The following is a 14189-nucleotide window of genomic DNA, read 5'->3' as shown; positions in this document are numbered from 1 at the left end:
TAAATGATCTGCTTGAATTAGAGTCCCCGTTTTCCAGGTGGCTGTGCCCTTACTGCTAGTCCTGAAATCTTCTTGCCTGCTTGCGTCTGGGAATTTAACTTTGAGAGGAAGAGAGTGAATATGAATACGTGAAAAATAAGGTGATGTGTAATGATGGCACTTTGTATTTTTCACAGTAAACTATAACTTGCCACTGCAAAGCAGTTTTATAGGCTGTGCGAACTCACTTGGCCATTGACCAAAAGGTTTTGAAGGTGGTGGTGGTGTTTTTTGTGTTTTTTTTTTTTTTTTTTTTTGGAGTTGCTGTCAAGACAGTCATTTAAGAAGGCTGAAGAAAAATTGGAAAAGTTTGAGCTAGAAGAGAAGGAAAGAGGGTATAGTTTGAAGTGGAGACAGGGTCGACAGAAGGTAGTCATCTGTGTTAGCAGCTTTCTGATTCCTTAAGTCCAAAACTTAGGAAAGCAATTTCTGATGTATATTACATGTGCATTTTTTAAACTTTTTTGTATTGGCCGAAACGATTGAGTTTTTATTTGATCCCATAAAATTTTTTTGTTTGAAATTTTATGTGTTTCAAAAACAGTAAAGAAAATTCTTTCTCATTAAAGGTGCAGATTACCTGATGTGAAATCATATGACAACTTTTAGCCTTCAGTTACTAGAAGGATAAGGTTTTCTTTCATACTCTCTATGCTGGGTTTGTATTGTATGATGCTGTTCTCCATAACCCAAAGTTCAGTTAAATAGCTGATGCAGTTTTAAATGTAAAATAGTAACGGGGAGGAATCATTAGACATAGTCATTTTCTTTCACAATTATTTGCTACAAACATGTGGCGATGTAACAAAACAGAAATTAGTGTCTCCTTATATCCAAAAAGGGTTTTACTGGTGATTCTCTGGTGGTGGTATATAGTTTTATGAGGCAAATTTTGATTATGAGGAGACAGATGTATTAGGACCAAACAAATGAAGAAATGACTTGCTAAAATGAAATAAAATATTTTATTTGCACTCAGCTTTTTGGAGACAAAAATTTTTCTTTTATAGGATTGTGTATAGTAAGTAAACATCACAGCATCCTAAAGCAGTGGCTGATGAAGCTAACTGCCATGTTTTAGACCAGTAGTTCCCCTCATTTACTTTAATGTAAAATTACTGAAAATGAAAACTAATATTTGTTTGGGACTAAAGAATTGTCTTTTGGTTTCTAGTTTTATGGAAACTACAGAAACTGAAAGATTTAGAGATTTGTAGCTGCAGAAGAAAAATAGTGTTGAATGCTAATAATGTTATGGGCACTGTGCTTTGTATGTGTTGTCTCATTTAATCCTCACACCAAACTTGTCAGGTAGATATCAGCATTTTATAAATGAGGAAACTTAAGCCTTAAAGATGAATGTAAACCCATTGTGAGTCAGGACTTGACATAGGTCTGTCTGACTCTGGTTTGTATTCTTACTGACACTGCTCTACTTCTGCCTCTTTCCTCTTAACACTCTTTCATGGTATTGTGACATGGAATGGGCCTTTGATGTTGATTTAGTAATATAGGGAGACCCAATTGCTGCCCCAAATTTATAAGTGGCTGATCATGTTGACATAGTAGAGCTAATTGGCAGAATCTTTCTTAGTATTTGTGATTCTCTTTTGGTTACGGGTCAAAAACTTCCTTACAGTCTACATAAGAATACCCTTCTTGTTGGTGAACAATCCAGTTTTAAAGCATTTCACTAATTTGAAAAAGACAGTCACTTATACATCTGTAGCCAAAAAGCAGTGTGTAAGTGAAGTCAGTGGCAGGTGCCTGTAGTCCTAGCTACTGTAGAGGCTGAGGTGGGGGGATCGAATCCAGCCAGGGGAACATGCTGAAACCCCGTCTCAATCAATCAATCAATGGCAGTGTGTAGCAGAACTGCAGTATATACACACAGGTGCTTTAGATTTTTTTTTTTATCAGATTTTATCTTTTCAGATTATCGGTGGCTTTAATGTAAGATTCTGGTATGGTCCAAGGCTTCTTTTTTATTTTTTTTTAATTTATTATTTTTTTTTCCAGCTTATTATGAGGGTACAAAAGTTCAGGTTAACATATATTGCCCATGCCCCCCCATTCCCCAGAGTCTGAGCTTCAAGCGTGTCCATTCCCCAGACAGTGCACATCACACTCGTCATGTAGGTATACACCCATCCCCTCCCCCCACCCCCCACCTCTGTTGGATACCCAATTGGTGTTATTCCCAAATGTGCACTTAGGTGATGATCAGGGAAACCGATTTGCTGGTGAGTACATGTGGTGCTCATTTTTCCATTCTTGGGATACTTCACTTAATAGAATGGGTTCCAACTCTCTCCAGGAGAACAAAAGAGATTCTGTATCACCATTATTTCTGATAGCTGAGTAATACTCCATGGTGTACATATACCACATTTTACTAATCCATTCATGAATTGATGGGCATTTGGGTTCTTTCCACATCTTGGCAGTTGTGAATTGTGCTGCTATAAACATTCGGGTGCAGGTGTCTTTTTTATAGAATGACTTTGTTCTTTTGGGTAGATGCCCAATAATGGGATTGCTGGATCGAATGGTAGGTCTACTTGAATCTGTTTAAGGTATCTCCATATTGCTTTCCACTAGGGTTGCACTAGTTTGCAGTCCCACCAGCAGGGTATGAGCTGTGTCTCTGCATCCACATTCACGCCAACATGTGTTGTTTTGGGACTTTTTGATAAAGGCCATTCTCACTGGAATTAAGTGATATCTCACTGTGGTTTTGATTTGCATTTCCCTGATGCTTAGAGATGTTGAGCATTTTTTCATATGTTTGTTAGCCATTCTTATATCTTCTTTTGAAAATTTCTATTCATGTCGTTTGCCCATTTTTTGATAGGGTTGTTTGATTTTTTCTTGCTGATTTTCCTGAGTTCTAAATAGATTCTTGTTATCAGTCTTTTATCTGATGTGTAGTATGCGAAAATTTTTTCCCATTCTGTAGGCTGTCTGTTTATTTTTGTGACTGTTTCTTTGGCTGTGCAGAAGCTTTTTAATTTAATCAGGTCCCATTCATTTATTTTTGTTGTTGCTGTGATTGCCTTAGGGGTTTTCTTCATTAATTCTTTGCCTAGACCAATGTCTGTAAGAGTCTTTCCTACATTTTCTTCTAGAATTCTAATCGTTTCCCATTTAAGGTTTAAATCTGTTATCCACCGTGAGTTGATTTTTGTGAGAGGTCAAATCTGTGGGTCCTGTTTCAGTCTTCTACATGTGGCTATCCAGTTTTCCCAGCACCATTTATTGAATAGGGATTCTTGTCCCCAGAGTATGTTTTTGTCTATTTTGTCAAAGATTAGATGGCTATATGAGGATGGTTTTATATTTGGGTTTTCTGTTCTGTTCCACTGGTCTGTGTCCCTGCCCTTGTGCCAATACCAGGCAGTTTTAAGAACCACAGCTTTGTAGTATAGTTTGAAGTCTGGCAAACCAATACCTCCCATTTTGTTTTTATTGCTTAAAATTGGTTTTGCTGATTCCATACAAAGTGTATAATTATTTTTTCTAAATCTGTGAAAAGTGATGTTGGTAATTTGATAGGAATTTCATTGAATCTATAGATCACTTTGGGTAGTATAGACATTTTAACAATGTTGATTCTTCTAATCCACGAGCATGGTATGGATTTCCCTATTTCAGTGCTTCCTATTGGTCTATTCAGGAATTCTATTTCTTCCTGGTTGAGCCTGGGAAGGCTATGTGTTTCTAAAAACTTGCCCATTTCCTCCACATTTTCCAGTTTGCGTTCATAAAGATTTTTGTAGAATTCATAGATGATATCATGTATCTCTGTGGCATCAGTTGTGATTTCTCCTTTCATATTCCTGATGGAGGTTATTAGAGATTTTTCTTTTCTGCTCTTGGTTAAGTCTAGCCAGAGGTGTGTCTATTTTGTTTATCTTTTCAAAGAACCAACTTTTTGTTTTATTAATTCCCCTTATGGTTTTTTTGTTGGCCTTTTCGTTTAGTTCTTATTTGATCTTCATAATTTCTCGCCTTCTGCTGGGTTTGAGATCAGTCTGTTCTTTCTCCAGCTCTTTGAGTCTATTCATTAGGTTGTCTATTTGTAAGTTTTATGTCTTTTTGACATAAGCATTTATGGAAATGAATTTTCCTCTCAGAACTGCTTTAGCTGTGTGTCCCACAGATTTTGATAAGTTGTGTCTCCTTTTTTGTTTAATTCAAAGAATCTTTTGATTTCTGTCTTGATTTCTTCATTTATAAAATAATCATTCAGGAGAAGGTTGTTTAACTTGCATGACTTTGGGTAGGAATGAGAATTTCTGTCAGGGTTAATTTCTATCTTTATTCTGCTGTGATCTGAGAAGATGCATGCTATAATTTCTATTTTTTTAAAATTTTTAAGACATGCTTTATGTCCTAGGATATGGTCAATCTTAGAGAATGTCCCATGAGCTGGTGAGAAGAATGTATATTCAGTGGATTTTGGGTAGAATGTCCTGTAGATGTCAGTCAGGCCCATTTGTTCTAGCATTCTATTTAAGTCCATTATTTCTTTGTTTATTTTCTGTTTGGAGGATCTGTCCTGTACTGTCAGTGGGGTGTTAAAGTCTCCAGCTATTACAGTATCGTTATCTATCATTTGGTTCAAATCAAGTAGGGTTTGCTTTATGACCTTTATAGTTTCTTAATATATGTAGTCATTATTTGTTACTATTATGTAATTCAGGATATATAAAATGTCTATGATAGTTATTTAGAGTAAATATAAATATTTTATAAGTATTTGCATGAGTTTTCTGACTAGGGTACTTCTAACTATTACTCTTCCTATTTTAAGTCTCTTAACTGTAAACTTTGCTACTATGGTGGTTTTCAGAAACCAGCTTGCTAAAGTTCATATTCTATATTTCATTAATATATCACACTTCTGGGAGACCTTATAATTGAAAAAATGTCTCGCAGTAGCTGGAGGAAGTAAGTGGTATGGCTTCTATGTCTAGTAAATTCTACAAACAAGACTTTTGCATCATAGCCCTCGCGGCTTTAGAGTTGGCAATGTAGTATGTGGGAAGTTTGCTGTAGCCCTCAGGGTGTTTCTTCTGACCCTTACATGTTTGCACTGATCCTTACAGCCCAACTAGCTAGTTACTTTTTCAGGTATTTTTATTAACAAAATTACTTTTGTTGCAAGGTTTGATAGACTTGGCCCCCTCCCTGCAGTGATGAGTAAATATTGAGTAAAGTCAGCATTTTGGGGAGATCGCTGAGCTTTACTCTAGACTCATGCTGTCCTATAGAAATAAAATATGAGCCACCAACTTAATTTAAAATTTTCTAGTAATCATATTAAATAAAAAATAATTTTAATAACATTTTATTTAACCCAGTAGATCAAAAGTATTATTTTAACATGTGGCCAATATAAAAATTTTTAATGAGGTATTTTACATTTTCGTTTTTGTACTGAGTCTTCGCAATCTGACGACATGAAACCTGTGTTATGCTCACAGGGCATCCCAATTGGTACTAGCCATATTCAGGTTCTCTGCTGTACTAGACGGCATGGATCGCACCTGTGTATGCTTCACTCTTTTTTTTCCTCTTTCTGTTCTATCAATTTGTGGCCATTAGCTTTGCCTGTCGTTTCATGGACTTTATTGCCTTTGCTCTTCTGCTGCTTCCAGTTTACCTTGTACTTGACTGTAGCTGATTCTTTATTGCTCTTTATTACTTTGGTTTAAGCTATTTCCTCTTCTAAACCTAATTACTATTTGTCAGGAAAGGGCTGGTGACCTGGTAGGAGCACTCAAGGAGGCTGTTGTCTGAGACACAGACTTCTGTAAGGTGCTTCCATTTCTTCTCTTCAAGCAGAGATTATTGAAATGGCAATGGATTACTCCATTTTGCATATTGGGAACAGTGAATTTATTTTGAATTTTAGAAATAAGGATTTCAGAGAGAGAGAAAGAATGACTATTGTGCTTAGTATGTTTGGAAATAAAATACCTGTTGCAGTTGATAGCTTTTTGTAAACAAAATGTTCTTAGAAAAACCGACTGAATTGCAGAAGACAAAATTATCTCCATTTCTTTGCTAAGGTAAGGTACTTCCTATTTTTTGCAAGGTCAACCATTTAATCATATCTTGTTAGTATGTATAAACACACACGTGCATTTAATAAATAGAATTTCAAAGTAATTTCACTTAATATGATTTCAACTTATCACAGAAAAATCTGGACAGTTGACAAATATCTCAGTTCAGTTACTTAAAGTTATAAAACTTTAAAATAGAACTTTTCAGTATGTTGATGTGCATTGATATATTTCATTAGAAACTGAGAAGATGAAGATTTTTTATCATTTACCTGAAGAAGCCTGTTATTATTAGCAAAAAAGCAGTGATGAAAAGAGAAATCCATTTTGATTTGCAATTCAACATATCACAACCTTCCACGCAAGCTTTAGGAGAAGACAAACAGATGGCAGGTTTTATTCTTTTTGATTACCTGAAAATGTTTTAATATGTTTCACATCTCTTCAATTTCCTTGTTGGGTTTAAATGGGAATATTTGATCAAGCAGAAGACCTAGTCTTTTGAGTGGCATGTAAAAAGAGTGGAGGGTTCTGGATTCCAGTCCCAGTTCTTCCCTTTCATGTGTTATTGCCTTAACAATGTAGGGCACAAAGCCTCTTTGTGCCTTGTCATGCTTTATTTCATTTATTGTGAACAGCTGAAAGGTTTTCTGGGATAACATCACCTTCTCACCCTATTCTTCCTGGTGTTCTGAGGGTACTTAGTGTGGGCCTGTTGGAGCTACCTTCTCTCTCAGCTCCTCTGGAACCTAGAGGAAGCCATTGAGAATAGGGTTTCTTGGGGAGTTTTGCCAACGTTCTACCTACGGGTCTTACCTTGTAGAAATGGCCTGCCCATCTCTAGATTGCTGCAGTTGCCCACTCTCTGACTATAATATTTCTTATTTATTCATAAGAATAAGAAACCTTTCTGTATCACAGCTGGCAGGCAGGGCAATGACATTTGTGACAAGAAGACAAAAAATACTATGGTAATGGCCACTAGGGAGTTAAGACTTCAGAGGACCTCTTCTTTCTGAGGGAGGAAGTCTTGGGCCAGCGTTCTTTTGGTCTGTGTTTTATGTGAAGGCGTTTACGTGTCATAAAGTGCTCTGCAAATATAGTTTCCCAAAACTCACCTTATTTTAATGAAATATCTTTTAAGGAAAAGACCATTTCATGGGTGAGGATGAGAACTAAAGGAGAATCAATCACTTAAAAACCTCCTCCACCACTTTACATATGAATTTCCCTGACATGATAGGTTTGCCTTCAGAAAACATCAAAATCTTATGTCTTTCCATGTTTCACAAAATGAATAAAATGTTTTGGCGGGAGGAGACTTGAGGTTTGCATGTGGTGAAGCTGCAGTTCCTGGAATGTGAGGCCCCTGTTAGGCAGAGGTTGGGCAGTGGTTGGCCAGAGCTGGTCCTGGAGGAAGGCGGTGTGGAGAGAAGCCAAAAACAGTAAAATGATCCTTCAAGAGATGACAAACTGAAGACTAACTTCTGATTTATCAATGTGCTATGTTCTAAGCTTTACGTTTTCATTAAAAAAATGTTTCTTTTTAAAGATTACTGCTTTTAAAAGTCATGTGACTTTTGGCTTTCATTTCAGATGGTCCCTGGCCAGGTGAAAACTTCCTCAGAACTTTTTAGTAAGTCTGAGAAAGAAGACACTGAGATTCCTAATAGCCATGGAAGAGAGACAGGTACATTGGGAAATAACAAAATTCTGACTGTGAATTCCCTTCCTAAGCAGTGCTGAAACCTCACTTGGAACAGGGCACTGGAAACGTGTGTTCATCTAAGTGTTCATGTAAGAGGAATAAGTGTCTGATTGTGCCTCTGGAGAAGGAAGAGCGGCTGGTAGCCTTGAATCAGTTTCCATGCTTGATAAAGTCTCTCTTGTGGGTCAGCTGGAAGGGACAAAGGGAAACCTGGATGGGGAGGCAGGAGGTGGGGAAAGGGAGGGTCTTGCTGGCCCACAAAGCGGCTCTGCACTGGAGTTCACCCCAAGGATGTTTTCCCAAGTGCTTTCAGATTTCTGATTTGAGGTTTGAGGCAGGCCCTCATTACCAGCTCTTTCCAAGGGACGGCAAGGTGCCAGACGTTAGCGTTCCGTGAATAGTGATGGTAAGTGTGTCAGTGTGGGCATGGTTATTATTATTTTAAATGTTCTGTTCTTAATGTGTATAGAGCCGCTAGAAGAATCTACTGACCTGGAGGAGATCATGAGTGCAGGAGATGACTGTTGCCTGATAACTCTCCCCTTGAATGACCAGTCTGCACCGCCTGTGAGTACAAGGAGCTGGGCTCAGAGTTCCGATCAGTGTCCACTAGGATGCTGACAGGTGGAAGCACCTCTCCTGGTTTGTGGACCATTTTCTGCTGGCCACCCATCTGTCAATTTTTTGACCATCTCCTCTTGGGGATTGTTTTTGCCTGCTGTGTTTGTTTATTCTCTCCTTTCATGCAACTCACTTTCCCAGGGAATGAATGCGTGACTCATTTGGGATCTGGAGACTGAGATGTAGGGAAAGGAGCCTAATATTTGCAGTCAGACCTGGTTTACACTTACTGTAGGAACTTGGGCACATTACTTAACATCGAGGAGCTTGAGGCTTCTCATCCAGCTAGTTCACAGTCATTTGGTGCCAATAAATTCAGTTGTCAATGTCTAAGGGGCATGATATCTTAGTGTTCAATGGGTAGTCCATTCTTATGAGGTGTAAAGTAGTTCCAAGACTTCCAAAGAGAAGCTTCAAAGGTGCCATAATATAAGTTTTTATTTTTCTGTAGCAAAGAAATACAGCTGAGAGTCCATCTGAAAAACTGAAACTGGATGATACACAACAAGGTCAGATACATTACCTACCATAAATAAGATTTGAGTGGTATGTTTAAATGTTTACTTGAAATGCTTAACATTCTTTGTTTTTAATTTTTGTCACTAGAAATTACTTCAAAACATGAGCATTCTTCTGATTTACAAGAACCATCAGTTAAAATTCAGTCTCCTAAATTAAGTGGCAAATCTAGGTAAGTGGTTTTCAAAACTAATAAACTATGTAGATGATTGTTAACGTGAGTACCACAAGTTGACCATCTAGGTTTTCCCCTTTCCTATGTCTGGCTACCTGCCCCCCCCCGCCCCACCCCCAACACACACACAAGGAGAGAGCATTGCGTGAAGTCTTCTGTAGAATAATTTGACAGTTGGCAAACTCTCCTAGCCTACTGGCCTCTGCCATTATACCTCTAGGGGTCTCTTTGGCAACTTTTTTTCCTGCAGCAAAACACTGAATTTGAAATTGAAGGACCCAAGGTCAATAACCAAAAATTAATTTTCTTTCTATATGTTAATCAGAAATTGAAATGAAAAGCAATAGCATTTAAAATAGTATTAAGATATGACATACTTAGGGATTAATTGGACAAATGATTTGTAAGACCTCCCCAACGCCCCCTACACTGAAAACTAAAGAAATTAAGGAAGACCTAAATATGTGGAGACAGATATGTGCTCATGAGATGGAAGACTCAATGTTAAGATGCCAGTTCTTCCCAAATTGACCTAAGGATTCAGTACAGTCCCTGATTCAAATCCCAGTAGGTTTTTTTTTTTTCTTTAAAGATATTGGCAAGCTTTTTTGAAATGTCATGTGGAAATTTAAAGGACCTACAATAGCCCAGATAAATTTCAACAGGAAACACAAAGTGGAAGGGCTTAAATGCTACTTTTAAGATGTACTATAAAGCTACATTAATCAGGAGAGTGTGGTATTTGCATAAAGATCAATAAACAAAACAGACTAGGAAATCCAGAAATAGGACCTACATATATACGGACAGCTAGTCTATGACAAAAATACAAAGACAATTCTGTGAAGATATGTTTTTCAATAAACGGTGCTAGAACAATTAAATATCCATATATAAGAAAAAATAAACGACCTTTGATCTTTACTTTCCACCTTGTAAGAAATTAACTAAAAATGGATTATAGACCTAAATGTAAAACCTATTTGCAAGAAAACATAAGAAAAAATATCTTTATGACCTTGGTGTAGGCAAAGATTTCTGAAATATAACACCCAAAACACAGTAAAAGAATAAATTGATAAATCTTAGACTTCATTAAAATAAAAAAAACCTTACGCTGCTTGAAAACCAGTGTTTAGGGGAAGAACAGAACAAACCACACCCTTGCAGAAAAAATTTATAAAACATATATTTGATAAAGCTGTGGCCTCCTGTTAGGAACCCAGCTGCAGAGCTCCGTCTCCCGCCTCCTCCCATCAATGGAAAAATTGTCTTCCATGAAACCACTCCCTGGTGCCAAAAAGGCTGGGGACCACTGAGTTATGCTTTAAATTTAGACATGACACTAACAACAAAGAAGCAGTGAAGGGTGAGCAGTGGCAAACGAGCAAGCTTCATCTGTATTTACGGCTGCTCCCCATTGCATCATCACCTGAGCTCTGCTTCCGCACTCCCCAACCCTGTGCTTGGAAAAATTGTCTTCCATGAAACTGGTCTCTGGTGCCAAAAAGGTTGGGGATTGCTGTGATAAAGGGTTCATTTCTGAATTGTGTTACAGACTCACAAAATTCAATAATAAAAATACAACCCAATAAAAATACTGGCAGAAGATTCAAGCAGCTTCTTTACCAAGGATGATACACAGATGGCAGATAAGCACATGAAAAGTTGCCCAGCATCATTAGTTATCAGGGAAATGTAAATTAAAACTAGAATGGTTGTACTACAGATCTATTAGAAAGGCTAAAATTAGGAAGACAGACTGTACCAAGTCAGTACAAATGGTGGAAATGTGAAACACCTGGAACTCTTACATACTGCTGGTAGTTTCTTAAAATGTTAAACGTGGGCTGGGCGTGATGGCTCACGCCTGTAATCCTAGCACTCTGGGAGGCTGAGGCGGGCAGATTGTTTGAGCTCAGGAGTTCGAGACCAGCCTGAGCAAGAGCGAGACTCGTCTCTACTAAAAATAGAAATTATATGGACAGCTAAAAATATATGTAGAAAAAACTAGCTGGGCATAGTGGCACATGCCTGTAGTCCCAGCTACTTGGGAGGCTGAGGCAGGAGGATCGCTTGAGCCCAGGAGTTTGAGGTTGCTGTGAGCTAGGCTGATGCCACGGCACTCTAACGTGGGCAACAGAGTGAGACTCTGCCTCAAAAAAAAAAAAAATGTTAAACGTGTACCCACCCTAACCCAGTATTCCAATTCTAGGTATTTACACAGGAGAAGTGACAACATTAGTCCACACAAAGGGATGTACGTGAATGTTTATACCCACTTTCTTTGTGATAGCTCCAAACTGGAAATAACCCAAATGTCCATCAGTAGATGAATGGATAAGCAAATTTCAGTATATACACACAATGGAATACTACACAGAAATGAAAAGGAATAAACTGTTGAAATACGTAACATGAATGAATCTCGAAATAACTATTTCCAGTAAAAGAAGCCAGACAGAAAGAGTACATACTGTATGATTCCATTTGCATAAAATTCTACAGTATGGATAGAATATGGAAGCCTAGAAAATTCCTGAAACTATAGAGACAGATCAGTGGCTGCCTGGAAATGGTGTATTAGCTTTTTTCTTTTGTCCATTTTTATTGTGGTAAGAGCACTTAATATGACATCTATCCTCTTAACCCCTTTTTAAGTGCACGATACAGTATTGTTAACTATAGGCAAATGTTGTACAGCAGATCTCTAGAACTTACTCATCTTGTTTGTATAACTGACACTTTACACTTGTAGAACAACTCCTCATTTCCCCTTCTCCCCAGCCTCTGGCAACTGCCAATGTACTGTTTCTGTCAGTTTGACTGTTTTAGATACCTGTATAAGTGGGATCATGAAGTATTTGTCCATTTGTGAGTGGCTTGTCTCACTTAACATGATGTCCTCCAGGTTCATCCGTGTTGTCACACATTGTTGGATTTCTTTCTTTCTTATGGCTGAATAGTATCCATTGTTTTCTTATGCCACGTTTATTTATCCATTCATCTGTTGGTGGACACTTAGGTTGATTCTATATCCCAGCTGTTGTGAATAACGCTGCAATGAACATGGGAGTGCAGATGTCTCTTCCACATACTGATTTCATTTCCTTTGGATGTATACTCAGGAGTGGGATTGCTGGATCATACTGTAGCTCTATTTTTAATTTTTTTTGAGGACCCATCAAACTGTTTTCCATAGCAGCTACACTATTTTACATTCCACCAACAGTGTACAGGGTTCCAATTGTTTCACATCCTCAGCAGCACTTGTTATCTTTTGTGTTTTATACTAGCAGACCATATATCTGATAAGAAATTAACATTAAAATATATGAGTAACTCCTATAAATCAATAGTAAGAAAAATCAGAGCAATTAAAACGGGGCAAAAGACTTGAATAGACATTTCTCCAAAGAAGATGTACAAATGGCCGACAGGTCTGTGGAAGATGCTGAGCATCACGCATCACAGCAAGAGCTTTTGTTTACAGCACCTCAGGGGATTCTAAGGTAGATCTAGGCTTTGGAAACACAGCTCTTCAGCACTGGCCCAGTGGGTTGGTTATTTGCTGATCCCACTTTGCCGCTTTTTTCTTTGTATGCCTGACAGGCAACGGGCTCAACAAAGGTTTTTTTTATTTTTTATTTTTTTTTTTAGATAAACAGATGTTGTCTGCCACAGAATATATGGAAATAGGTTGCACAATAAGAAGTTGCATGCAGAGTGGGGTACTTCCCATGCAGTGAGTTCATGATCAGACAGAGGGCACAGGAAGGAAAGACAAGTTAGGCATGTGAAGTGAGGGACAGAGGAGGGTGCTGGTTTTACCAGTTCCATTAATTTCATGCATTGTGTTTTAGGGCAGATTCTGCTTCCAGGGATGACAGAAAGCAAGAAACAAGTGTGTCGGTAATATACTAAATTTAAAGCAATACTTCCCGAATTTTGGTTGTTTGCATACCTTCTTCAAAATATGCCAATGCTCTACTCTTTACTTTCTATATTTTTCTTAATTAAATTTATCTTAGACTTATTTGAAAAGGAATCATTTCACTTTCAAATGGAAAATCAGAATTATTTGTAACAAATAGTAGGTAAGCCCCAAAATAAATACAGTTGAAAATAACAAGGTTAGCCTCTTAAACTATACTTTCACTTGATTTACATTTTTAATTCATTGCATACAATGGGCCTTATTAACTATAAACTATGAAAAGGTAAATCTGCCATACCCAGGATCATCTAGTTAGGTGGACAGAGAAATGTGCCCAGTCAATAAACTCATCAGGAGATAACATTTCATGTTAAGTCTCATTTGATGGCATATAGGTAAGGGAATATTGAAAGATAGACTCCTTCAGTCAATCCTTTGCTACTGTAGTAAGTGCTCATTTAGCTTTGTAAAGAGCCCCTGATCTTAGATGAGAGATGGTTATGCCCTCTTACTGTGACCAGGGTGGCAGCATGGGTGAGAATGGGCACTGCCCATGGACCCCACACTGAAACTCACAGCCGGAGACATCTACCAAAAATGCAGACTTGGTCATGTCTCTGCACTTCTTAAAACTCTTTAAAAGAAGAAGAAGAAAAAAAAAACAACCTTTATTAGGCTTTGAGTCCAAATCTTGTTCTTGATTTATTTTTAAAAAAAGATTAGTGAGTAGAAGTGTTAAAGACCTAGCACCCAAGCCTTATCCTCAATAGAGCAGGCTTTTAAAAGAATTGAGATGTTTCCCTCTGAGTCAGTGTTGTTCAGTGACATGGTTTTGTGCCTATGTGTCATATGACACCTGTCCAGTGTGCCATCACTGGTGGCCTCTCACCTTGGGAAGCACAGTGCTCTATGCCTGTAGTCAGTGTATTTTTTTTTAAAATCTCTATAATGAATATTCAATGAACAGTTTTTCTAAAATTGAGATCATGAGCTTCAAACAAATGAGTTAAGACTTATTCTGGCTTCCTCCTAACAATGGTTCTCACTTGCTGCTACTCAGGCCTCAGATTGGCATCACCTGGGGAGCTGGAGCAACTACTATGATCTGGGTCCCTT

General features: G+C 37.8%; 1 protein-coding gene across 28 annotated transcripts in view; it reads left to right on the top strand.

Moving 5' to 3' along the window:
• Positions 1-14189, top strand: part of LOC123650647 (synaptonemal complex protein 2-like) — a 45811-nt gene that overhangs the window by 1210 nt on the left and 30412 nt on the right. For 25 of the 28 annotated variants that reach the window (XM_045569583.1, XM_045569588.1, XM_045569604.1 and 22 more), the window contains exons 2-6: positions 7710-7803; positions 8291-8388; positions 8894-8951; positions 9049-9133; positions 13000-13048. In XM_045569583.1, coding sequence (XP_045425539.1) covers positions 7710-7803; positions 8291-8388; positions 8894-8951; positions 9049-9133; positions 13000-13048 — 384 coding nt within the window. Of the gene's footprint in view, positions 1-300; positions 409-6084; positions 6503-7709; positions 7804-8290; positions 8389-8893; positions 8952-9048; positions 9134-12999; positions 13049-14189 lie in introns of those variants that run through there. The other 3 variants (XM_045569610.1, XM_045569609.1, XM_045569591.1) reach the window with 3 other exon arrangements.

This window comes from Lemur catta, chromosome 15 (genome assembly GCF_020740605.2).
Source record: "Lemur catta isolate mLemCat1 chromosome 15, mLemCat1.pri, whole genome shotgun sequence".
In the NCBI taxonomy this organism is placed as follows: domain Eukaryota; kingdom Metazoa; phylum Chordata; class Mammalia; order Primates; family Lemuridae; genus Lemur; species Lemur catta.
The sequence above is the reverse complement of the archived record's forward strand: the minus strand, read 5'-3'. Positions and strand labels throughout refer to the sequence as shown.